Below are 25,337 nucleotides of genomic sequence, written 5' to 3'. Positions count from 1 at the left end.
AGAGTGAACTGGCACCACGCCTGTGCCCTGTTCCGTCACAGCCTCGCCTCAGGCTTTGTTCCTACCGAGTGGTGCACTGCTACAGTCCTCCCTCTCCACAAAGGAGGAACGACTACAGACCCTGGGAACTATCGCCTCATTAGCCTGACTAGTCTAGTCTGATATGCAAGGCTATGGAACGCATCATCATGGACCTAATAAACAAGGATATAAGGCATCTCCAAACTTTGGATCCTACACAGTTTGGTTTTGTGAAGGGTAGATCATGCTTGTTCAACTTGGACGACTTTGAGTCAGTCACCAGAGCTGTGGATGAAGGCAAGATGGTTCATACAGCCTGCTTTGATCTGGCCAAGGCTTTTGATACCATTCCCCACTCGGGAATCCTAGAAAAACTCACTAAGCTGGGCATCAACCCCTATATCACTAGGTGGGTTGCAAATTGGCTCTCGGATAAAACCCACAGTGTGAAAGTAGCTGACTCCAAGTCAAGACTGTCGACCAGTCACAAGTGGAGTCCCATGGGGTTCGGTCCTGGGTCCTCTCCTGTTTGGTATCTACTTCTCTGATGTCCAGGCAAACACAAATGGACTCTGGCTGACAAAGTAAGCAAACGATTGCAAGTTGGGAGCTACTAACGCCCCAAACTATGTTATCTTACAGAAAGGCCTCCCTGAGACCAGCGGCGGGTGTTAGAACCTTGGCCTTATGCTCCATGCCAAAATGTCGTCATCCCCCTTGGGGAAAAACCTGGTTCCCTTGAATTACCACATCGATGGTAGTCCACTGAACACAGAAGGTGTCGTAAGAGATCTGGAACACAGTTTGACAGCAACCTCTCTTGACCACCACATTGCCACTGTTGTCAGAAAGTCTTATGTGGCACATCTCATTCATTGTTAAGGGTTTTGCATCCAGAAAGAAAGGTCATTGCCTCCATTAGGGCAATCCATTGAGTACAGTGCCCCTTTTGCCATATATCTCACTAAACACCTGCAACAGCTGGAGAGGCTGCAAAAGTACCTCACAAAGAGGATCCTAGGCCTTAAACACTTGTTCTATATGCGCAGACTAAAAAAAAACTCCAACTATTCTGTGTCTCATATTGCCTACTTAGAGGCTATCTCTGCTTGACTTACAAAAGCCATGTCTGACCCAGCTCTGTTAGAAATGCTACATCCAAAGAAATCCCAATCCCTCCTCACCACACGCTCCAGAGACCTCAGCCTCATTACCACAATCAACAGAACATGCTGGAGGGACAGGCTCATAATGCAGAGACTACCCATGCTATGGAATAGACTTACCTTGCATGTCAAGCAGAGCACCTCACTGGCCCTCTTCAAGAGAAATCTTGAGTGGATGGGAAATAGAAAATTCACCCCCGGGGATCACTTCAGTGGCTTTACTCGACAGAGACACTAGGAACTAAGGGTCGGGTGGCATGATGCCAGGGTAATCCTATGGGCTAAGCTTGTAAAGGCTCCAGGGCCATTAGCCTAGTACACACCAGTGAACCTATGAATTATTAACTCAGTTTTTCTGCTAAAATCCATTAACTTTTCCATAGTTCCTATTTCATTTCCCCCTTTTTTTTCCTTCCTAGTATGGTTCCCAGATTTAATCATACTCTCTCTCTCTTTCCCATCATTAACTTTCTGTATTTCCCTACCTGTAGTTTAGTAAGAGAAGATTCGAAAAGTTAGTCTTTACCATATGTAAAAACATATGGGCATATTGTAATTTATTTGCAGGCAAACTTGTCTTATCAAATGTATACATCTGTGTTGGCTTAAATTTTCATATTTCCCCAGAAATGTCTTTAGAACTACCAATCCTGTGAAGAAAGAGAGAAAAAATTATACAGGTAGGTTGTTGTGTGTCTTGGCTTATCCCGGTTAGGGGTCACCACAACGGACCTCCGGTCCACTAATGTTTGGTAGTGGATTTTTACGTGCCGAGTTACCAGCCCTGACGCACAACCTTCAACGAAGGCATGCCCATTCACACATGCCTCCACACAGAAGACGCTCTAGCTGATAATCGAACGAGACAACCTCTTGCTGTGAGGCGCCGCTACCGCAGCACCATTACCGCGGGTATACAGGTAGGTAAGAGAGCATATTTGCAAGGTGTATGCTTTCATGTTGTAATTCTTGAGGGTAGTGTAGTGTGATTTTGATCAGCTTGCTATTTTTTTCTGACCACATAAAAAAATAACTATTCTAAGATGCATAGTGCTACACTACTCGCCAAGTTGCAGTTTAGGGCATAAACCTTCTTACTGATATCTTTAAAATACTATTTTGGAAAAGTTTAGTCTCAGTTTAACCACCAGCAAGCAGTAATGAGTACTTTAATTAATTTAAGAAGCTGTTCACTTCCATGACCTGCTGTAAATGAAGAAGTTGCATGACCCACTGCTTGTGGTTTTGAAGTTCAAGTCGGTACATTTATTTACTGGTCTTAGAGGTATAGCTGATTTTTGTTTTTAACTGTTTTTCATTCTAGTGTCAACATCTGTTCGATTATTGGACAGGCTCCGTAAAGCCTACTACAATGCAGCAGGGTTCAACAAGCTAGGTATGTACAAGTCAAGGAAATGTTAACGTAGGTGTACATTCTAACCGTGTATACTTTTGTCTTTGGGAAACATGACTGTTCTTGAGTGTTTTTTTTGTGATATTTGTACTGCTCTCATTTCTGTGTTGGGCTATCAATTTGTGCTTACAGGGTCAGAATAGAGGGATACAAGCACTGCTACAGTGATTCTAGACTAATGCCTGTAGGTGGAAAACAAAATGGCTTTCCTGCTGCTGTATTCCACCTCGTTAATAAGAAATCGCTATAGGAGATTCCCCACAGTCTCCTTTTATATGGGGAAGAAAAGTACAGTTGTGTAAAATCTTACCCTAATGGGTATGTCCTTGCCTTCACCGCTGCAGTATTCCTGACAAATGGGGATTCCCTGCCCTGAAGCCCACGTCCGGCCAGTTTACCAAAGTCTACAGTTGCTTTAAGGTACGCTGAACGTCACCTGCACACTCCTTGCGTATGGTAGGGCATAAAGGTTAATGTTCAGGCATACCATCCTCAGAGCTGTTTGCCCCAGTAGGAACAGCAGTTGAAGAAAGGCAGCAGCAAAACCAGCTCTAGCGATACCATCCAACTGCTAATGTTAGGTGAAAGTATGCACAGAATTGCAGCTAGCTTCAAGAATAAAATTGGTATCCAAGCCCTTGAAAAAAGCACTAGAAGAAGCCACAGCTCTAATAGAGCCTTTACAGAAAAAGGAAGGCTCTCGCCATGAAAAGTGTAACAAAAGGAAATGGCCTTTGAAATCGAAGTGGAAATTTGCTTGGAAACAACCAAACCTAAATACCTAGAATGAAAGGAAACAACTGGTCAGATTTTCAGATAGACAGCTCAGATTTTATTTGGATAAAACTAAAGCTATGTACATCTAAGATATGCAACAACCCTCACTGTCAGATTGTGGAGAGGGGGAAGAAGTGTGCAAATTAATAGACTAAGTGACAAGTCATTAACTACCTTGGGCATGAAAGAACGACTACACAAGGACACCCTGTCCTCATGAAATATCAAAAAAGGAGGGTAGCCTTACAACCGACACCCGTCTGACAGAAGTAAGAGCTGACAAAAGAACTGTCTTCCAAGAGCAATGTTGTAAGGAAGCTGAAATGGCATGCTCAAAAGGACCCTGAGTTGATTGTTCCAGAACAAAGATAAGATCTCGGGGGGGGGGGGGGGGCTAGCTGGCTTCCTGGGAGGTCTAATATTAAAGAATCTTTTAAATTGCTTAGCCTGAAATCTAGAAGCTAATAGGAGAGTTAAAGGCAGACAAGCAGAAAGAGCTGATAAGTGAGCCTTAATAGAAAGAACAGGTCAAACCAGCATTGAGCAACTCGCACAAATGAGAGAACCAAAGGAACATTCACAGAAAGTGGGTCCATGTCATGAGAAAGACACAAAATAGAAAACCGCTTCCATTTAGATAAGTAGGATTTCCTAGTAGTAGGTTTCCTGGCCTCCTGCAGCACGTCCTCAGAAAAAAGGTGTCTGAGGAATCAAATCACCCGCGGTGTTAGTTGAAGCATGGACAGGTGGGGATGGATGAGAGACCCCTCGTCTTGTGTGATGAGATCCACCCTGTGAGGTAACTTGTGGTGATTGGCCCTGGCTAGATGCAGAAGTAGAGGGAACAAGTGCTGTTGCGTACAAAAGGGAGTCGCCCACAAGATTTTGGGAGCATCCTGTTGAATCTTGAACAGGACTTTTGGAATGAGAGGAAGGGGAGGGAATGCATAAAGGAAACATCCCCTTTCAAGAAAATGAGAGGGCACCCACCTTCCATACCAGAGGACCTGGGGCTCTGGCACAAAACAGAGGAAGGGGGCTCTGTCACAAAACAGAGGAAGTTGTCTGTTCAGAGGGGAGGCAATAAGATCTACTTGAGGAGTATCCCACTGGTGAACAATGTCCAGAAACACATCGCTGTGAAGCATGCATTTGTGGGATTGATTGAAGGACCTGCTCAGATCTGCCACAACATTCTGGTCGGAAGGAATGTAAACTGCTTGAAGAGTTATTTGATGGCCAGTTCCCATACCAGAAGTGCCAGCTGGCAAAGATGGTAAGAGCTCATACCCCCCCCCCCATTTTTTTATGTACCACATGACTCTGGTGGTGTCTGTGAGTACCTTTAGAGGCCTTGCAGAAAAGAGAGGATGAAAGGCCCGAAGAGTCCGCATAAGAAGCCTCCTCTCTTTGATGTGCTCCTTCCACTGACTAGGAGACCACACTCCCTGAACCCTCAGGGAGCAAAATGTTGCTCCCCATCCCACATCTGAACAGATGCTGTGAACAGATACTGAGAGGGAAGAGGAAGCTGATAAGTGAGCTCTGGATTCAAAGACAACTGCTGAATCCACCACAGAAGTTCCTGTTCCTCTTTTCCAGTGTCTCAAGAAAGAAAGTCTAGAGGATGCGAATGCTGAAGCCACACTGAAGAAACTACTGGAACTTTCTCGTGGAGTTTGGCCAGAGGGGAGCATTTGGAATGGTGGACGCCATGAACCCCAGAGCTCTCAAACTCCCTGGCTGTAGTTGAGGCCATGGGAAGAAGAGTTTGAAAGAAAGAAGTGAGAGTTAATGCCTTTGGAGGAGGCAGGGATGCCAACATTGGCACTGTTTGAAACCTGCAACCCAGAAAAACACGATTCTGAGGTGGAGTCGAGGAAGACTTTTTTTTTTTTTTTTTCTTTTGTGTGTGTGTGAACCCCAGGCTCTGAGGAAGAGAAATGGTGAAATGAAGATTTTGCAAAAAGGACCTCTGGAGAAGATGCCTGAATCAGCAGGTTGTCCAAATAAGGAAAGATTTGGATCCCCTGAAGCCTGCAAAGGGCACTGATAGGAGCAAGGCATTTGGTGAACACCCTTGGGGCAGTAGGAAAGGGCAACGCTCAGAACTGAAAATGCCAGGCAGCAACAGAGAAATGCAAAAATCCCCTGAAAAAGAGGATGGATCAGAATATGGAGATGAGCATCCTTGGGGTCCAGAGACACCAGAAAGGCCTGAGGGAGCAAGAGAGGAAAAAGGGACTGAAGGAACAACATCCAAAAGGAAGGCACCTTCAGAAAGGTGTTTTAGATGGGAGAAGTCTAGAATAGGTCTCAAAGTACTTTTTTTCTGGGCACTAGAAACATTCCTGAACAAAACCTTTTCCCCCTTTGGGACACGGGCACCTCTTGAATAGTCTGCTATTAAATTCCTAGTTCTAGTTCCAGTTGTTGTTACCTCTTGAATAGTACCCTGATATGAGAGATTTCGAAGAACCTCTGGAGAAAAAAAGAAAGCTGTTCCCAAGTAGGCTGAGGAATGCCCATAAAAGGAGGGTGGGAAATCCAGACCATGAAGTACCCTTGCCAAATGATTGACAGAACCCTAGAATCCTGTGTAATTTGGAGCCAACAGCAAGACAAAGGTGAAGAGAGAGGAATGTGGCTGGGAATGGGTGCATAGTCGATAGTCGGACAGCAACTGTTTTTTCAGGAAAGGAAAGCTTAAGAAATCCTGCAGTCTGAGTGGTCTTGGCAAGAGGAGTCAGTTTACTACCCTTTTTACCTTTAGAAGGAGGGTGAGACTGCCTATGAACAAAGGCTGGCTTAGAAGGGTAGTTTTGCTGAAATTTAGACACATGAGAAACAGACATGCTTAAGCTCCTGTAAAGCCTTCCCCTTCTCCTGAAGAGACTTTAAATCGGCAGTCACTTCAAACAAGAATATTGTCCAGAGGAGCACCCATCAACTTAGCCTTAATATCAGGCAAATGTTGAAGCTGAAGCCGTGAACATCTCCTCAGAACTGAACCAGAAGCAGCAGCCATAGAAGAGGCATCTGCTGCATCATAACTACATTTGGTAGAATGATGAACTACCTGAGAGGAAGTCCCAAGCAAGGAAAGAACAAAAGATTCTCCTGAGTCTGGAAGATCAGAAAGAATCTGACAAGCCGCAGAAAGAAGAGCCAAGACATGCCTAGAGATATGGGCCTGATAATTGAGCCCTAAAAGCTAGGGTAGCCGAAGTATAAACTTTACCTAGCCCATCCATGGTTCTACTGTCCTTGTCAGAAGGTAGTAACTTGGATGAAGGAAGCAATTGAAATGGCTTATCAGAGGGGTCAGCAACATGGCATTTTAAACAAAAAAGAACAATCCTTGGGCCCCCTGTGCCTATCTAACTTCTGGGAGCAGGGGGCAGAGAATCTGGTGGCTTTAGAGACAGTGGAAAAAAAACATCCAATAAAGCGGGCAAGACTAGGAATTGCAGCAAGTTTAGGAGATTCCATTTTTAGTAACTCATAGTACTTCGTATGGATATGTGAAACTTGGACACAATCCCACTTTGAAAAAAAAAGCCATCATCCTAGAGATCGTGTCCCCAAAGGAATTTTCCTCAGAAGGATTATCTAGAGTATGAGAATCATCCTCCTCAGACCCGTAGTCTAAAGGAGAAGATATCTGGGTAGAATAAGCAAGGGAGTCATCATCAGAATCCACCTCAGAAGAATGCAGTTCTCTCTTCCTTTTAGGGGAAGAGGAGGACCAAGGAGGAGCAGGAACTGAAACCCCTTGAGGAGGCCTCTATGATAATAAAGAATTAAATAACCCCTGATTAAAGGCCTGCCACTCACTCTGTGGATCACTAGGAGCAGAAGAAACCTGATTCGTTTTCTGTTCTTTTTAAAGGGGACATCCGTCCTAGAAACCTGAGAAGGCCCAGACTCGGGATGGCATACCACAACTGCAGTAGGTACCGCTTCCCTAAAGAGAAATTGCAGAACCCCTCTAGATGCCTCAGAAATGGTCAGCCTTGGTTCTTTCTGAATGCCCAAAACAGATGCCTGCAACGCCTATTCGGACTTGCTGCCTGCCAGATCCTCGCTAGCCTCCAACCCAGATGTGGTAGAAGAATCTGGCAAAACTGGGTGAGCCTCTGGGTTCATAATAAACTCAGGAGAAACTCCTGGCAGAGGCTGGACACTGGAAAATTCCAGTCTTACATTATGCTCCTTCCCTGATGACTGGTTCTCTGGACAGGAAGTTCATAGTATCTGCAGCAAGAAGCTTAAGACTCTGGTATCTCCAAGATACAAGGAAAGGGAAGAAAGCCTGCTATGATGATTTTGGAGACAAATACCCGTGACATATTGAACAAGATGTATGGTCGTGAGCAGCACCTAGGCAAAAGATGCTTATCATGGCAGTCTTTATGGGGTGTCAGTCTCCCACACTGGCATTTACCCTTCCTGGATGACATTAACCCCAAACAGCACAAAACAAAAAAAGTAACAAAAAAACTCAACTGGGTACTTGAGGACTCCAGCAAACAGGAGTAAGCACAGGAACATCAACAAATAGAAAAACAGCAGTAAAAGAATGGACAGAGGTAACAGACTGGTAGTGTTCAGACTGGCAGTAAAGAAGTTGAGGATAGTACACCTGAAAAGTCACCTTTATGCCCTATCTTATGCAGGGAGTGTGCAGATGATGTTCAGCATACCTTAAAGCAATGATAGACTTTGGTAAACTGGCCTGATGGCGAGCTTCACAGCAGGGAATCCCCATTTGTCAGGAATACTGCAGCGGTGAATATAAGGACATTTTATGCAAGTAGCACTGTCATTCCCATGCACAAGGCCCCCTGTTTTCCCATCCCAATTTATTTATAGCTGTCCTGTACTGGAGTCCATGGATGTGAAGTGAGTAACTCAAAATCTCTAGTCTGCTAGCAGCTGACCCCACCCCGAGGAACAGGTCATGAATGATATGCTTGTAGAATGAGTGTTCATTTTGTGATGGTCTAGTGCAAAACCTTTTTCTGATGTGACTTGTGCCAAAAGTAGGACAGCCCCTGTATGTAAGGCAATTGCACGGCTTGAACCACAAATGTAGAAAACAACAAAATAAGCCAGCAAACTGTGATACTGAAACCAATGTAAATATTTTATTACGTCAGCAAAAGAAATAAACCGGTTTTGGCTAAATTTGTTACATAGACTTCCTCAGTCTTAAAAATAGAGACCAGTTTATTTTATGCATGACATCCACCACAAAAAGCAAACTGGTCAGATTACAAGTGTCCATTAAGCTCTGGTGGAAAAAGTCCACCCAATTTGTCCACTTTTCTTTGACATCAATAATAGTGTGCCAGCCAGCTTTATTTATTCTGTTGCCCCTGATTTTTGTCTATTACCATAAATCTGAAAGCAGCTGTAAAATGCATTAAGGAATGTTTGTGTAATGGACTACTGGGCTTCCTGATCCTCATATCACTGATATGTTCCGATATTCTTATTCTCAGTGGTCTGGAAGTCTGACCCACATAGACTGCTGAACAACTGCTTGTAGCTAAATAGATCACCCAATCACTACTGCAGTTGGCAAAAAAAAATCTGACCTCAAATACATTCCCAGAATTTTTGCTTGTAAATTGTTTGGACTTTATAATTCTGTTAGTGCTACAGTGGCCACAGGGAGGACACCTAACAAGAATATCCCCCATTAAAGTTTTGTGCACTAGGTGTAGAGCTTCTAGCCCCTTGTTTAAGGTGGCTTAGATGTGAACCCAAATTCCTGCCCATATGAAATGAAAAACGACATTTCGCCTGAAGAAATTGTGATTATCGGCCACAGAATGTTCCAGTGCCTTTGTACACTATTCATGTAAAGTATATCTGTATTTCTACCATATGTGGTAGAAATATCAGAGTTGGCAGCTTCTTGTTTCTCCTTATATTGTAAAAAAGATCGCCTCTATTTAATGTTGAGGCCCAATTGCTAGCACCCAAAACATCTCATTTTATAACCTGTCTCACAAAATCTATTGGATCCTTCTTAAAGTATTCATAAGTGGATTGCTGCGTGCAAATGCGTGTCATTCTTATGAACTGTGACTTTGGAATATTCTCCGCTGTATGGGGTGGACGAAAGCTGGGTGCGTGGAGAATGGAATTGTACTGTGGATATTTGAGAAATACCTCAGTTCGTAAAGTATGATTGGTATTTCTGGTGATTAGGACATCAAGAAATGTTACGTGTTTAAAATTGTAATTCACCGTGAATTGTAGGCCCCATTTATTCTCATTAAGATAGTCCACAAATTCCAACAAATAATCCACATCTGATCTCAATACCATCCAGCGAGCATCCAAGAACCTTCTCCAAATGTCCACATTTCCTCCACGTAAATGTTATGTTCATTATCATAAATCAGATGTTCTTCAGCATAAGCCATAAAAAGGTCCCTATAGATTGGGGGCAAAAGAAGCCACCATCCCTGTTACTTGTATTTGCCAATAGCATTGCTCCTGGTAGACTTTTTTTTTAGTAAGGGCATGTTCAGTGAGGCATATCAAAAAGGTGTTAAAACCAGGTTGATATAAATCCAATTTCCATAGCCAGTATTGTGTGGCTTCCAAACTGGCCCCATGTGGTATATTGGTGTAAAGTGCACTGACATCAAGTGTACATAATAACCATCCCTGTTCCAATTGTGTTTCAGAGATGCTGTGTAGAAATTCAGTAGTATTCTTGAGTGGACCCATTTCCGTAGTGGCTGCAGAAATTTGGTGAGAAAAGTGGCTCAGTGATGGAACCTCTGCCTGACGCAATCAGTCTGCCTGGTGGGTTATAAGGATCCTTATAAATCTTGGGTAAAAAGTGTATATATTGATTCATAGGATCTAACACTTTAAGATGATACATGGTTGTGTCAGAAATAATACCCTCCTGCCTGGCAGATAAAAGAATCGTCAGTTTTTGTTTTTTTAATCTAAATGTTGGATCCAAAGGCGTGTTAACATAGTAACGCCCATCACTAAGTTGTTTGTGCTTCAGTGTCATAGTGAGCTCAATTCATGAGACAACTGCCCTACGTTTATCAGCAGAGAGGATGACCAGATCATTATTTTTTAGATCCTGTAAGGTCTCAAGTTCAATCCTTGAGAGGTTATTAGCCTTACAACTCAACTTTGTAGAATGGAAATGCAGATCCTTCAGTACACTTGTCTGAAATAGTTGAACATTATGGTGCATGGGTGGTACAAATTTGGACTAGTGATAGGTAAAGACTCTAACAGCATCCCAAGCAGTAGATCCTTGAAAGTGTAGCTTTAAGTTTAATAGCCTACAAAATGTTAAACATCCTGAGCTAAATGGTCCTCAGAAATGAAGAAACCTGGAATGAAGTTGAGACATTTTATTGAGCAAACTCACTTGTGTTTGTGACAAGGTAACATTTGAAATATTTAAAACATTGTTATTACATGTATTAATTTCTGGATTAACAGTTTCAACAACCCCTCCATGTTTATTTTTGGAGTGTTTTTCCCTGCTCTTTTATAGTGGGGCCTAAAGGGGCTGTGGTCTTGCTTCTTTTTGGTGTAGGTGAATCTGAGACTTGCTGCATGTCCAAGTCTGTGGCTGAGGTGTCATCTGTTGACACCATCCAGGTGTGTGTGGTTTTTTTTTTTTTTTTTAGAATAGATCTGGGACGTTTCCTTTTGGTTACCCTGGTGTTACACTCCTCAAGTCTAACACGTTTGTTGTAACGGAATGGGTTTCCCCATTCATAATAAACGCTAGCTAGCAATTGGGCCTCAACATTGGAGGCAATCTTTTGAAATGCAAGCAACCTCCACCCCCCGACACAACCCAAATGACACAGCCCGCAGACTCAGTGTGCCACTCAACCACAGCCAATAAGGCAAAGCAACGTACCCAACACACTAGTCATAGATGACTCTATAGTCAGGCACACTGATGTCCCACTCACCAGGCTAAACAAGGAGAAAGTTACTGTCAGCTGCCTGTCAGGTGCCAGGATACGCCACGTAACCCACACACTCGGGTCACTCCACAACAAGTACAAATATGACTGTCATTGTCCATTTTGGTGTGAACAACATGAGACATGCCTCCCTGGAGTACATGAAGAGACATGGAAGAGCTCTCCAATCTTGTAGCCCAGGCAGGTATGACCCTAGCCCTGAGTAGCGTTCTGCCATCACCCAGAATGATGCCGCAGTACAAGGACAAAATGACTTCAACAACTGGCTAAGCTTCTGGTGTCATTCTAAAGGGATCTATTATCTGTCTGCCTGGGATGACATGGTCGATGGACCACGATGCTTTGCCAGAGATGGCCTGCACCTGTCACCGCTGGGATTCCGGATACTGGCTAAGGTTCTTGCTGCCCCTATAGTGCCTTTTTTAGGCAAGGTTCAAATGACTAATTCACCACCGTAACAGGCAAGCAAAAACTGAGGGTGATGCTAAAAGTCTAATTCTCAAACTGCACTCACTCGAGGCACTCCTTAAAATGTAGAACATCGATATCTGTGCAGTGACGGAGACCTGGTTCAAGGCTCCAGAGAGCACCCCTGCACTACCGGGCTATAACTCCTACCACATGTTTCGGCCATGTAACCTGGACCGGAACACCAAAGGCGGAGGTGTCCATATTCATTAAGGATATCCACACCTCCAGGCTAGTTGCTCAGCATAATGCAGCCGAGGTTATCCAAGTGCACCTAACTCTGGGCAAAACTGCAATCCAAATTGTAGCTTGCTACAGATCTCCCACCATGCCCCAGGATTCCTACTCCTCTCTTCTTGATGTACTGGAAAATATTGGGGTTCAACCAAACAAACTAATAATGGCCGATTTCAACTACCCCACCATTAACTGGGAAAACTACTTGTGTACCAACTCCTTCGCTCAATGATTTCTGGAATTCATAAACTCCAATGCCCTGGATCAACTTATCCACACCTCCACCAGGGGCAACAATATCCTAGATCTAGTCATTACCAACATGAGTGACCGGTGTTCCACACCTGAAGTCAACGCTCATTGGTCCGATCTGACCATAAGCTAATTACCCTAGATATCTACATCCTGCCCCCACCCCCCATTAAGGAAACCATGGTAAAAAATTTCTCCAAAGCCAACTTCATGCTTAAGACAGAAATGGTGAAATTCATGACACCCATGCAGATGGACAATACAGTTACGACTACTGAATCCTACATAATTGCACTTTATAAGCACTTACATGAGTGCATGGATCGTGCTGTCCTCCAAAAAGGAAGCCAATCTGATGTTCCCCTGCCATAAACAAACTGTACAACAGAAGGAAGAAACTGTTGCAAAAGAGTAAAATCCCATGAGTGGAGAAGCTCCCTGGTCGGCCTCTGTAAGAAGCTGCGATCCCTGATAAAATCCTCCAAAGCTAGTTACGAAAACAAAATCGCCACTGATTCTAAAGACAGCCACAAAGCATTCTATAGCTATTTCGAATCTCAATGGCAACACTCAGATCTGCTCTGAGTTACAGCACAATGGCACTAAATATACAAACCCAACTGATATTGCCAACATCCTGGCAGGTTCAGCGCTAACTTCACCCCCTAAAGAGCCCATCTCTGTACCAGAAGAATGCAAAGTTCCTGTAATCGCGGCTGCACAGGTAAAAACCACACTCTCCAAAGCCAAGAACACAGCATCCATGGGACCAGACAACATCCCAGGCTGTGTTCTACACGAACGACCGAACGAACTGGCACCCCACCCAAGTACCATGTTCAATCATAGCCTCACCTCAGGCTTTGTTTCTGCTGAATGGCGCACAGCGACGGTTATCCCACTCCACAAGGGGGGAGCCACCACAGACCCCGGGAACTACCGCCCCATTAGCTTGACGAGCCTGGTCTGCAAGGCCATGAAATGTATATCATCCTGGAACTTATAAAACAAAGACATTGGTAATCTCCAAACTCTAGACCCCACCCAGTTTGGGTTTGTAAAAGGCAGATCAAGTCTCCTAAACATGATGAGACTTCTTTGAAGCAGTCACCAAAGCCATAGACAAGGGTAAGGTGGTTCACACAGCCTATCTAGATCTTGTAAAGGCTTTCAACACAATCGTCCCCCACTCTGGAATTGTAGATAAACTCACTAAAGTAGGTATAAATCCTTATGTCACAAAATGGATTGCCAACTGGCTCACTGATGGAACCCACACTGTGAAAGTAGCAGATTCCAAATCCGACTTCAGACCAGTGATAAGTGGTGTACCACAGTGTTCAGTCCTGGGTCCTCTCCTGTTTGATATCTACTTCTCTGAAGTATAGGTTAACACTTTTTTTGTCTAATGAAGTTCGCAGATGACTGCAAACTAGAAGCCGTAATCGAAACTCCTAACTATGTGGACATCCTGGTGTCAAAGCCATGGCCTCAAGCTCCATGCCAAAAAGTGCATTGTCATCCCCTTTGGTAAACTCTGTACCCATGAACTACAACATAGGCGTAGTATAATTTAACACCGAAAGTGTGATAAGAGACCTTGGGACACAGTAGTTTCTCCTTTGATAATCACATCGCCACAGTAATTGGGAAATCCTTCTACGTGGCACACCTCATCACAAAAGGTTTCTCATCCAGAAAAAGAGGTCATTGTTCCTCTCTACTCATCATTCATTAGACCCATTATAGAGTACAATGTCCCTTTTGGGTGTACCTCACAAGACCTCTACAACTGGAAAGGCCGCAGAAATACCTCACAAAGAGGATTACCGGCCTCAAACAGATGCCTTACGCAGACAGTCTCAAAAAAAACTTCAGCTTTACTCTGTTGCATATCGCCTACTCTGAGGTGATCTCTGCCTATCATACAAAGCTATGTCAAACCTAGAGCTGTTGGACATGCTCCACTTAAAGAAATCCCAATCCCTCCGAGCTGCACGCCCTAGGGACCTAAACCTTGTCACCACAATAAACAGAACATGCCGGAGGGATAGATTCCTGTCCCAGAGACTTCTCGTACTCTGGAATAAACTACCTATCTATATCAAACAAAGCTCCTCACTAGCACTCTTCCAGAAAAATCTTGATGATTAGATGGGAAATAGGAAATTCACCCCAGGGATCAATTCTGTGGCTCTGCTCGACAGTGGCACAGGAAAATAGTTTTCTTGCGTGTCAAAAGCCAGTGTACCTTTTTGGCTGGGCTTGTATAGGCCCCAGGGCCGATAGCCTAGTACCTACCTATGAACCAAGAAACTACCAACTCTATCTGGTTAGTTACCACATATGGTAGAAATACAGATATATTTTTATGAATAGTGTACAAAGGCACTGGAACATTCTGTTGTCCGATAACTTATCGCAATTTCTTCAGGAGAAATGTCGTTTTTTTTATTTCGTAGGGGCAGAAATTTGGGTTCACATCTAGGCCACTATAAACGAGGGGCCAGAAGCTCTATACCTTCTAGTGCACAACTTTAATGGGGGGGGGGATACTCTTGGGTGTTCTCCTTGTGGCCACTGTAACAGAATTATGAAGTCCAAACAATTTACAGGGAAATATTCTGGGAATGTATTTGATGTCAGATTTTTTTGCCAACTGCAGTAAGTGATTGGCTGATCTATTTGGCTACATGCATTTCCGCATTCTATGTGGGTCAGACTTCGAGACCACTGAGACTAAGAATATCAGAACATATCAATGATGTGCATATCAGGAATCACAGTAGTGCATTATACAAACATTCCTTAATACATCCTACAGCTGCTTTCAGATTTATGGTAATAGGCAAAATAGGAGGCAACAGAATAAATAAAGCTGGTTGGCACACTGTTCTTGATGCCGAAGAAAAGAAGTAAATAAATTGGGTGGACTTTTTCCAGCAGGACTTAATGAACGCTTTTAATCTGACCAATCCGTTTGCTTTTTGTGGTGGATGTCCTGCATAAAAGAAACTTGTCTCTTTCTAACACTGAGGAAGGCTATGTGACAAATTTAGCTGAAACCGGTTTATTTCTTTTGCTGACATGTAATAAAATATTTACATTGGTTTCAGCATCACAGTTTTTGCTGTTTTCTACATTGTGCCAAAAGGCACAAATGAATAATGTAGTCTACTGGTACAAAGTTATGTTCTTAGAGCTAACAAGTGACTCTACAACAAAACAAGTAGACAAGGATGCTACTGCATTAAAAGTGAAAAGTTAGATGTACCAAGTGAACAGTTATGAGCTTTAAAAACAATATGCACAAACTGTTTACAGGCGACGGACTTTGTGTGAATAAGAACCTGTGGAATTGTGCATTCTGTTGCTTGAAAGAGAACTCTGATATTTCAGCAACCTGTGTGCAAAAATCTTTGCCTGATGGCCAAGTGAGAGGGTTGGAACCACTGTGATATGCAGATGTTGCAGAGTTCCTCTGTGGGGCTCCTGGGGTTCACAATTAAGGTTTTGAAGGCTGGTATGCTTGAACCTTTGCATGAGCTGTGTACCCTCGACACAGTTTGTTGATGCACTTCAAAGCAAATGTATGGGCGGCACAGTGGTGCAGTGGTTAACATTGTCACCTCACAGCAAGAGGTTCTCCGGTTCGATTCTCGGCTGGGGTGCCTTCTGTGTGGAGTTTGCATGTTCTCCCTGTGTTCGCGTGGGTTTCCTCCGGGTACTCCGGTTTCCTCCCACATTCCAAAGACATGCATCTGGAGCATTTCTCCCCGGGCCTCCGCTGAAAACAGGCTCTGTGGAACCTAGTTGGACTTTCCCGGTCAACAAATGATAAATAAATAAATAAAATAAAATAAATTAGCTGCCTTGAATAACCAGAGCAGTCTTGAGTGATTTGTTATGTCATCGACATATGATGGTAGTTTGGAGTACACAGTCAAGTATGTAATCAGGACTTGAGTAGTGATGCTGTGGAGGGGTAGTTTTATACTGGGATACTTTCTAATGCAACTTTGAAAGGTCTGGTGTTTTGAGGTACTTTTTAAATCGGACGTGCTGTTATCTGTTCATGATGGCATAGCAAGCTGCATTAACAGTCTTGTAGAGGAGTAGCAATAGGTTTGTTTTTCCAGTGGCAGTGTATATACTTAATCTCTGGGAGTGACAGGGGAAGACTGGGTGCATGTTACCAGCTGTGCAGCTTGATGTATTTTAGCACTTGGTTACCCATAACAAGTATGCATGACTTCATACTAAAGGGCACAGAGTTTGATTTTTATTTATTTTATTTTTATTTCACCTGTAATACTTTTTCCCTGCTTTAGTCTTAAAGCTGATTTATTTATTGTTTTCCCCACTGTCACATGGTTTATGTTCAAGGCTTTAGCCTATGTTAGCACTTGTCAGCTACACTGTTTTGTTTTGCCATGCTGATTTTTTGCATTTCTATGCTTCCTGCTGTATGTTGCCATACCCTGGCAACAATCCAAAGTGCTGCTTGATAACCCTGTGTTTGCAGTTGACTTATTGCTTATTTAGTACATTTCCCCCTGCTGCTTGGAATCACCTGGGTGGCCGGCCCAACTTTGCTGTCAGGGTAGATAAGCAGGCATTTGCCTTTCAGTTCAACTCTCTGTGGCCAGCTGTGCCATTGCCCTGGTTATTAATCAGCCCAAGATTCCTGAACATAGTTAAGGTTTTGTTCCATTATGTCGGAGAGCAAAGTTTTGATAACTGATGTTTTTCACACCTTTTGTCTGCTTTTAAGCAAGTATGATTTTAAACAGAAGATGATTCTTCTGTACAGCTTTGGGAAGAGTAAAGCTTTGCCTCTTCCAGCATTAAACCTGTATTTGTTTTGTGCTTCTGCTTCTTGTCAAAGATAACACAGATGTACAGATTTTGATGGCAATTGAGACTTGTTGGGCCGGCTGTATTGTTATTGGATTCAGTTTGTTGTTGGATGTCACACTACCATTGATTTGAGCGGAGTGGCCACCTCCTCAGCTCCTTGATATTTGTCTGAGGATTCCCTCCTGGCCTATTTGCAGGCTTGTCACTGTACATAAAATGTATGAAAGCACACAAAGGTAACAATTTCTTAAAGTTGCAGAGTAAGTGACAGTAACACTGTTTCGGAGAACAGTGTAGGCATAATTATGAAACACTTCAAGGACATTTTGATAATCATCTTTTTAGTTAGTGGTGTGATGTGGTAAAGCTGCTCATGTTTGCTCTTGGAAAAAAGTACTGCATTGATGGGTACTGACAATATCCCTGGAATTAGCATGATTCAGCCACATCCCTAACAGCACTGTTCACTCTCAGCCTCCTGTACAGGTTTTGTACCAAGCAAATGGAGAACCGCTACAATCATTCCCCTGTCTAAGGGAGGACATTCCACAGATCCAGGCAATTACAGACCCGTAAGTCTGATCAGCCTGTTATGCAAAGCCATGGAATGACTTGTCACTAATCAATCGGGACATAGGGAATCCTTAAACACTAGACCTGTCTCAATTTGGATTTGTCCGGGACAAATCCTGCTACTCAGTGTGTTGGAATTTTTTAGCAGTCACCAAAGCAGTGGATGAAGGCAGAATGTTACACACTGCATACCTCCTCCTCTCCAAAGCTTTTGACACTGTTCCTCACTTGGGAGTAATAGTAAAGCTAAATAAACCAGGAATGAACCCCAATGTCACCTGATGGACTGCAACTGGATCACAGGTAATCAAAGTGGGGAGTTACTTCCACAAAGACATCAGTGGAGTCCTCTTGTTTCTGTTCTGGGACCGCTTGTGCTTTGCATCTGAAGTAAAGGTTAGTATCAAAGGGCTTTTGCTGACTTAAGTTTGCAGATGACTGGAAGTTGAGAGCATCGTTGAATACTCAAATGACTTGCCTAACTGGCAGGAAGGTTGTCTCAAATACCTGGTGTTAAAATAGTGATCTGAAATTAAATGCCTAGAAGTACATTATTGTATCCTTTGGGAAGCAGTCAACCCCAGGAAACTACCACTTTGACAGTATGCTCCTAAGAGTTGACCCAGTTTGGCATTTGGGAGCTTATGTGGACAGTGACCTAAGTTTTTGACCAACGGGTCTATTGTTGGAAGAAATTCCTTCTCTGTTGCACAGCCTCATTAGGCCAGTTTTTGAATGTAATGCCCTCTCTAACATGCATCTGTCCAGACACATGCAGCAAATGGAATGGCCAAAAACTAAAAGGATACAAGGCCTACAGAACATGTTGTAAATGGACCAAGTAAAAGCCCTGTCACAATATTCAGTATGCTGGACTGCTATGAGGTGATCCATGTCTGGGATACGAGGCATCCTTTGACCCAGTACCGATGGATTTACTGCACATCAGCAAATCGGATGGCATCTGAAATACTTAGTCCAGGGATCTAAACCTTTTCTGCAACATCAACAGAATGGCTTGGAGGTATGGATATGTTTTGCAGAGGATGGTGCTGATGTGGAACAGACTCCTTATCCACATAAAACATAGTTCATCCCTATCTATACTCTGGCTCGATTTAGCTCTGTGAATGCAAAACCAAAAATATACCCCAGGACTGCCCCCTGTACTACTAATGGGCAGGGGCCCTGAAATTTATCTGTGGTATGATTCTCATTAGGGATGCTATATAATTATCGATCATGGAATTGGTAAAGACCATCTATAAACAAATGGGATAGGTTATTTTGCTCTCAAAAAGGGAAACTAGCTAAGCTTAAAATGGCCCACAAATGCAGGATACTGCTTCGGTACATTGAAGGCTGTCTTTAACATATACCAGGACTAGAAATGTCCAAGGAATCCCAAGGTTGTCAAACAAAAATATATTTATTTTAGAAAGCCCAAAGGCTAAAAACAGAACAAAAACAAAAAATACGAAACATATAAGCTTTATTTCACTGATTTTTAGCGCTTTTTCATCTCCAACCAGGAAACTTCTTCAGAATCTGTGTATCCTCACAATTCCATTATTTTATACAGCTTCCAAAACCTTTAAGACTGTAATTGGGTGGCATTTAATTCAGTCATCCCACAGATGGAGGGATTAATGTGGTTTGAAAGGATGTTGACAGAGACGGATTTTTTAACAGCAGATGAATATAGATTGGTCCTTGAAAATATGGAGTTAGTCCTTAAATACAACTATGAATATTTCCAAGGGGATTATTACCACCAAAAAGAAGGGGTTGCAATGGGGTCGGCATGCGCCCCAATATATGCCAACATTATGCTTTGTTGGGAGAGACAATATGTATTTAACTCGGATTTTAGCCAACACATTATCAAATATTTTCGTTTCCTAGATGATATTTTTGTTTTATGGAATGGTCCCTATGATAGTATTGGTAAATGTATAGAATATATCAACAATACTACTAGTTTCCTACAATTCACATATCAAACCGGGGAAGATACGACACATTACCTAGATGTCAAACTAGAAAAAGATTATCAAAACAAATGTTATAAATCTAATATTTATTCCAATTCGTATTTGCATTTTGATAGTGACCATCCCCATCAATTAAAAAAGAATATAGTCAAGGGACAAATGATCAGAATGATCTCCGACACTAATGAATTTTTAAATTAAATTAATAACATTGAAAAGATTTTGGAAAGGGGGGATACCCATCTGAATTTATTAAACCCATTAAGGAATATGTTCCGTTAGGAAGGGGTAGTAAATATGTCCCTTTGTTGAATAATGATGATAATTTGATAGTAGATTCCAACCAAGATGGGAGGAGAAGTTCCTTTAGCAGGCAGGAATCTAATAACATAGATATAACACCATATTTAACTTTGCTTACTATAAGGGAATTAGATGGTTAAAAAGATGTATAAATGAAACCTGGGAAATGTTCCAAAATATGCCTACAAAAACCAATGTATTTCAGACTAAGATAAAATATAGTTATAGGAGGAGTAAAAATATTAAGAATATTATTGAAAGTAATAATAAAGTAGGAGGGACGTGTGCTAAACTTGGAACTTTTAAATGTGGGAGATGTGCTCAATGCACTTATATTGCTGGATGTAAGGAGGTTAGTATCACCAGTCTTGGAATTATTCTAAGGGGTAAGAAATATAGCAGTAGCTACTCAAAAGGAGTAGTTTATTTGGCCTTCTGTAAAATTTGTTGGAGTTACTACATAGGAAAAACGGAACGCCATCTTAGGACCAGAGTCTGAGCACATTAGAGACATTAATAAACATAGTGAAAATAATGCACTATATAGACATGCATTAATATGTAAGGAGACTAATTACAAATTCTGGGTTATAGAAGAAGTTGCTTACCCAGAAAGAGGGGGTGATTGGGGAAACATTATTGGAATTTCGTGAGATGATTTGGCAATTGAGACTTGATGCATGTTGTGGCAAAGGTCTCAATGATCATATTTCCGTCACCCCTGCAACTCCTTGCAGCTGATCCGAAGAAACGGGTGTAATAATAATAATAATAATGTTAATAACAATAATAGAAACTACTACAACAATATTTTTACTATATTTTAATATGTTGTATAACAAATTATTTATTAGTTATATACACTAATATTTATTTCATATCATTTTAACATTGTATCTTAAATATTTAAATATTTTAATACTTGTATGTATGTATATATATATATATATATATATATATATATATATATATATATATCTAATTATTGAATTGATTATGTTTTTACGTTGGTATATAACATGTATTTATTCTTCTATACTTCTATATTTCCTTATTGGATCATGTCTTACATTAATATATTGCCTCATTGGTATGACTCACTACTATATTCATAGGTTTAACCATTATATGGTTACTATATTGTATTTTATCATTATTAACATTTTATTTTATTATAATATTTATTTTTTTTTTATATATTTTATGTACTAATGTTTTTACCTGGAATTACCCCTGATATTTAATTAATTATTGATTGAGAAAACAACGAAAAACTGATATAAGAAATGAGAAACAAGTTGACTGTTATGTATACCTTTTGTATTTTCATTCAAGTCCTTTTCATTTATGTACACGGATGTTCTGCCTTTAAATTTATACCCTCAATTAAAGAAGTAATTAAATGCCAGCCAATTACACAGTCTTAAGTTTTGGAAGCTGTATAAAATAATGGAATTGTGAGGATACACTGATTCTGAAGAAGTCCCCTGGTTGGAGATGAAAGCGCTAAATCAGTGAAATTAAGCTTATATGTTTCGTATTTTTTGTTTTTGTTTTTAGCCTTTGGGCTTTCTAAAATATATTTTTGTTTGACGACCTTTGGATTCCTTGGACATTTCTAGTCCTGGTATATGTTAAAGACAGCCTTCATTGTACCGAAGCAGTATCCTTCATTTGTGGGTTACTTTTGTGTGATCTCTGTTACTGGTTAAGCTTAAAATGGCCCGCAAGGGTAGCTAGCCTGGTATTTGCTTTTGAGTATTTATATTTTGTATGTATAGATTTTGTTTTTACTTTTAGTAAAACCTTAAAGTCTTTGGTTTGCAAGTAACTAAATAATCAAACTAATTGGTTGAAGTAATATCCCTAGATTGTTGTAAGTTAGCTGCTGCATGACTATCTATTTACTGGCTCATGAGACAGTTTTTCTGATCTGACAAGCCAGCATCGGCACAATCTGTTTTTATTTAAGCCAGCTGTTGAGTTATCTGTTCATTTTATTTTAATTACATACTGTACTTGAGTCTCTTACAAAGCTGAGCATTGCTCCATGTGGTGCTGGTCCAAAGAAGACGCTTGCTTGACGTGTGCAAACAAGCTCCTCATGTGTAAGGATGTATTCAGAAAAAATGTGTACTTAACTGCATAAGGGTCCTATAGCACAAGTTAATGTGGTGTGGCCTACTGATGGATGTCAGAATTGAGCAGGCATTTAACTGTTCAAAGCACAACAGATTGTGTAAGGTTTGTGACTGCTGGTTCCCCCATGAACCCAGTGTAGAGCATATAGCATGTTAATCCTGTGTTAATAGCAACATACCACTACAAGCAGCTCTGATAGCCCAGCTAATAACTAGACAGCAAAGTCCCTACCATTTGTATTTGAGAAATGGGTGTGTAGGAAAGACATAAGGGGGAAGTTGCTGACAAGTGCGTAAGAACGAGAGACAAACTAACAGGAGGAGGACAGGTGGTGATGGAAAGATTGGATAACAGACTGGAAAGGGAATTAAGACACACAAAACAGGAACACCATGGTAAGGATAGGGTGGTGTCAATGGGGAATTTGTAATAGGGCCGTTTAGTGCAGCCATCTTGAGCCTCAACTTTAGGGGGCCCATGGCCGGCTGCAAAAGGAGAAAAAAATGCTGTAAGCTGTTACTGCCTGCTTGACTCATTCAGAACAAGTCAGTTTGTTCCTTGTTAACGCTACCTATATTTTCATAAATGTACAGCTGACGTGGTAAGTATCTGCTGTATTAGATATTTATTAACGTTTTATAGGCAAAGTGAGACTTGAGGCTGTGCGCTCTTCCTGGATCAGGCTCATCACTGTCAGTGAAGCGGACAGTGATGCAATGGTGGAGGTGTAGCTGACTGGGTAGAGCAGAGAAAAACGTAGTAGCTGAGCAGTAATGCGAGTTTTAAAGCCATTGGATTTTTTACAGGATGTGCACCTGGAAATGTTCTGCTCTCTTGCAGGACAAGGAGAGGATGATCTAGTAGCTGTTGCTGACATTGTCCAGCTGATGGAAGCAGTGTTAAGGTTCAGATATTTTTTTTTTATGTATATAAATGCAGTTGTTGGCAGGAGTGGGGGGCCAAACGGGATAACTTTTTCACCAGCCTCTGTCAAGATTATTACCTCTCAGCTGCTTCTGATTTCACCTTATGTTTTTGGCCTGTTCTTTGAAATGTTGTGTTTTAACAAATTGAGGATTGCATTTGCTAAATAATAACCATGGCTTGGTCTAAATAGCTGTCTGATTTTGCCGAATGTCCTTTGTTGCCTCATATTTTTTTTGATGCATTTTTAGTTTGTGGATTTATGGTAAATTTATTAAGTTGCTTCCTTTGCGAAAGGTACAGGGCTTGATTCTTTTTACCTTTTGTTTGCCTAATGTATACTGCAGCCTTTCCCTTGAAAAGGTTTGTCCCAAATAAATAACTGGTGCCAAAATCATGGACTGAAACTAAATGTCAGAAATGCATTATTGTATCCTTTGGGAAGTAATCTATCCCGGGGAACTGCCACATTGACAATATTCCCCTAAGAGCTGACCCAGTTTGGGATTTAAGAACTTATGTGAACAGTGATCAAACTTTTGACCAGCATGTGTTTGTTATAAGAAGGTCGTCTTTATTGCATGGCTTATAAGCAAAGGGATTGTGTCTAGATCTAAAGATGCCATTGTTCCCCCTTTACTGATCCCTCATTACGCTAGTCATTGAATATAATGCCCCCTTTGGCATGTGCCTGCCAGACACATGCAACACCTGAAATGCCCGCAGAGATACCTTACTAAAACGATACAGTGCCTGAGCAGCCTGTCTTATGTGGACTGACTCAAAGATCTGCCACTATACTCTGTCCTACCGATGCTAAGAGGTGACCTATGTCTGGTATAAAAGTCATCTGGCCTCATACTGATTGATAGTTTACTAAACATCAACAAGTCAAATGGCATCCGAAATGCTTGTTCTAATGATCTAACAGTCCTCTGCAAGATCAACAGAATGGTTTGGTTTGGAAGGGAAGGTGCATTTTTGAGGTTATCACTACTATGGAACAGACTATCCATCCATATAAAACAAAATTCATCCCTGTCCATGTTCAAGTGCAGTTTGGATCTGTGGATGGGAAACGGAATGTCTTCCCCAGGGCTGCCACCTGTACTGCCAGTGGAGAGTGGCAGCTTCTAAATGTTTTATTCTCTGCATGTGTTCCCTCAAATTATCTGTGGTATGATCCCAGTTATTCTCATTAGGGATAATGTATAATTATTGACCAGAGAATGGCAAGGCCAATCTATAACCAAATAGTATAGGGTAATTAGAACATGAAAAGGGGAATCGGCTAGGCTTAAAATGGCCCCAAGTGCAGCTAGCCTGGTACTTCCTATGAACCTATAAAGGGACAGTTGTGTCCAGTAGGATTACATGGTCATGTATGAAGTTGTAGTCACTAAATGTTGGACACTTGACTATGAATTCATTTCTTTCAGGAAATGTATGCTGCTGCTCTGTTCTTGCAACTTTGAGTATGTGACAGCAGTATTTTAAAAAAAAAGTGTCCCTAAGTTAGGCCTTTGTCCCCCCCCCCTTATCTTTGGCTTTTCCCTGATTCTTGAATTAATAGTTTGAGGTATATCGGAGTGCTACATGCAGAACATGTCGCAAACTCGAATGTGACATTGATAGGTTTTCACTGCTTGCTATTTTTTTCTTTGCTGCCTGTCAACATGTGGGTCAGGATCAGTAATCAAACTATAGCTCTAAACTTTTCAACTTCAAAATGTGGAACATCCTCTTAGAATGAGGAACAAATAAGCAAAATGTGGAGCACTTGCTAACAGCTTCAACTTCGAAGCTATCAGCATGGTTAAAATGTGTTTTATACTTAAAAGTTATTTTGATGAATTGCTATGATTTGGTATTTACTATGGATATTGATTGCAGAAAAAACAGTAAATGTGCAACCGACTCGTTCAGTGTGAAATGTTAACTTTGCACAACTCAAAATGAGGAACATCCGTTGTGAAGTACATTTGTGAGGTATGATTCAAACTTGGGTCACAAGCATCACAACTGTGTATCCGCAGACTAATCTCTTAGGGATACCACTAGTAATGATCCTTTTTGATAATTTGGTGGGGGATTCTCCGCCTCAGGTGACCTGTATGTCTGCTCCTATACAAGGGCTCAGGCCTGGATGCTGTAGGTGCATGGGGCGTCACATATAGGGCCATAAACCAGGGTCATTAAATGTGTCGTCTGC

At 41.6% G+C, this 25,337-nt stretch overlaps 1 protein-coding gene across 1 annotated transcript in view; it reads left to right on the top strand.

Annotated features, from left to right (window-relative positions):
- The window catches only part of LOC122796874 (cytochrome b-c1 complex subunit 7), a 151,952-nt gene that overhangs the window by 18,668 nt on the left and 107,947 nt on the right, over window positions 1-25,337 (top strand). The window contains exon 2 of the mRNA XM_044065620.1: window positions 2,512-2,583. Coding sequence (XP_043921555.1) covers window positions 2,512-2,583 — 72 coding nt within the window. The remainder of the gene's footprint in view (window positions 1-2,511; window positions 2,584-25,337) is intronic.

The sequence above is a fragment of the Protopterus annectens genome, chromosome 3.part0 (genome assembly GCF_019279795.1).
Source record: "Protopterus annectens isolate FY-2018-M chromosome 3.part0, PAN1.0, whole genome shotgun sequence".
In the NCBI taxonomy this organism is placed as follows: Eukaryota; Metazoa; Chordata; order Ceratodontiformes; family Protopteridae; genus Protopterus; species Protopterus annectens.
The sequence above is the reverse complement of the archived record's forward strand: the minus strand, read 5'-3'. Positions and strand labels throughout refer to the sequence as shown.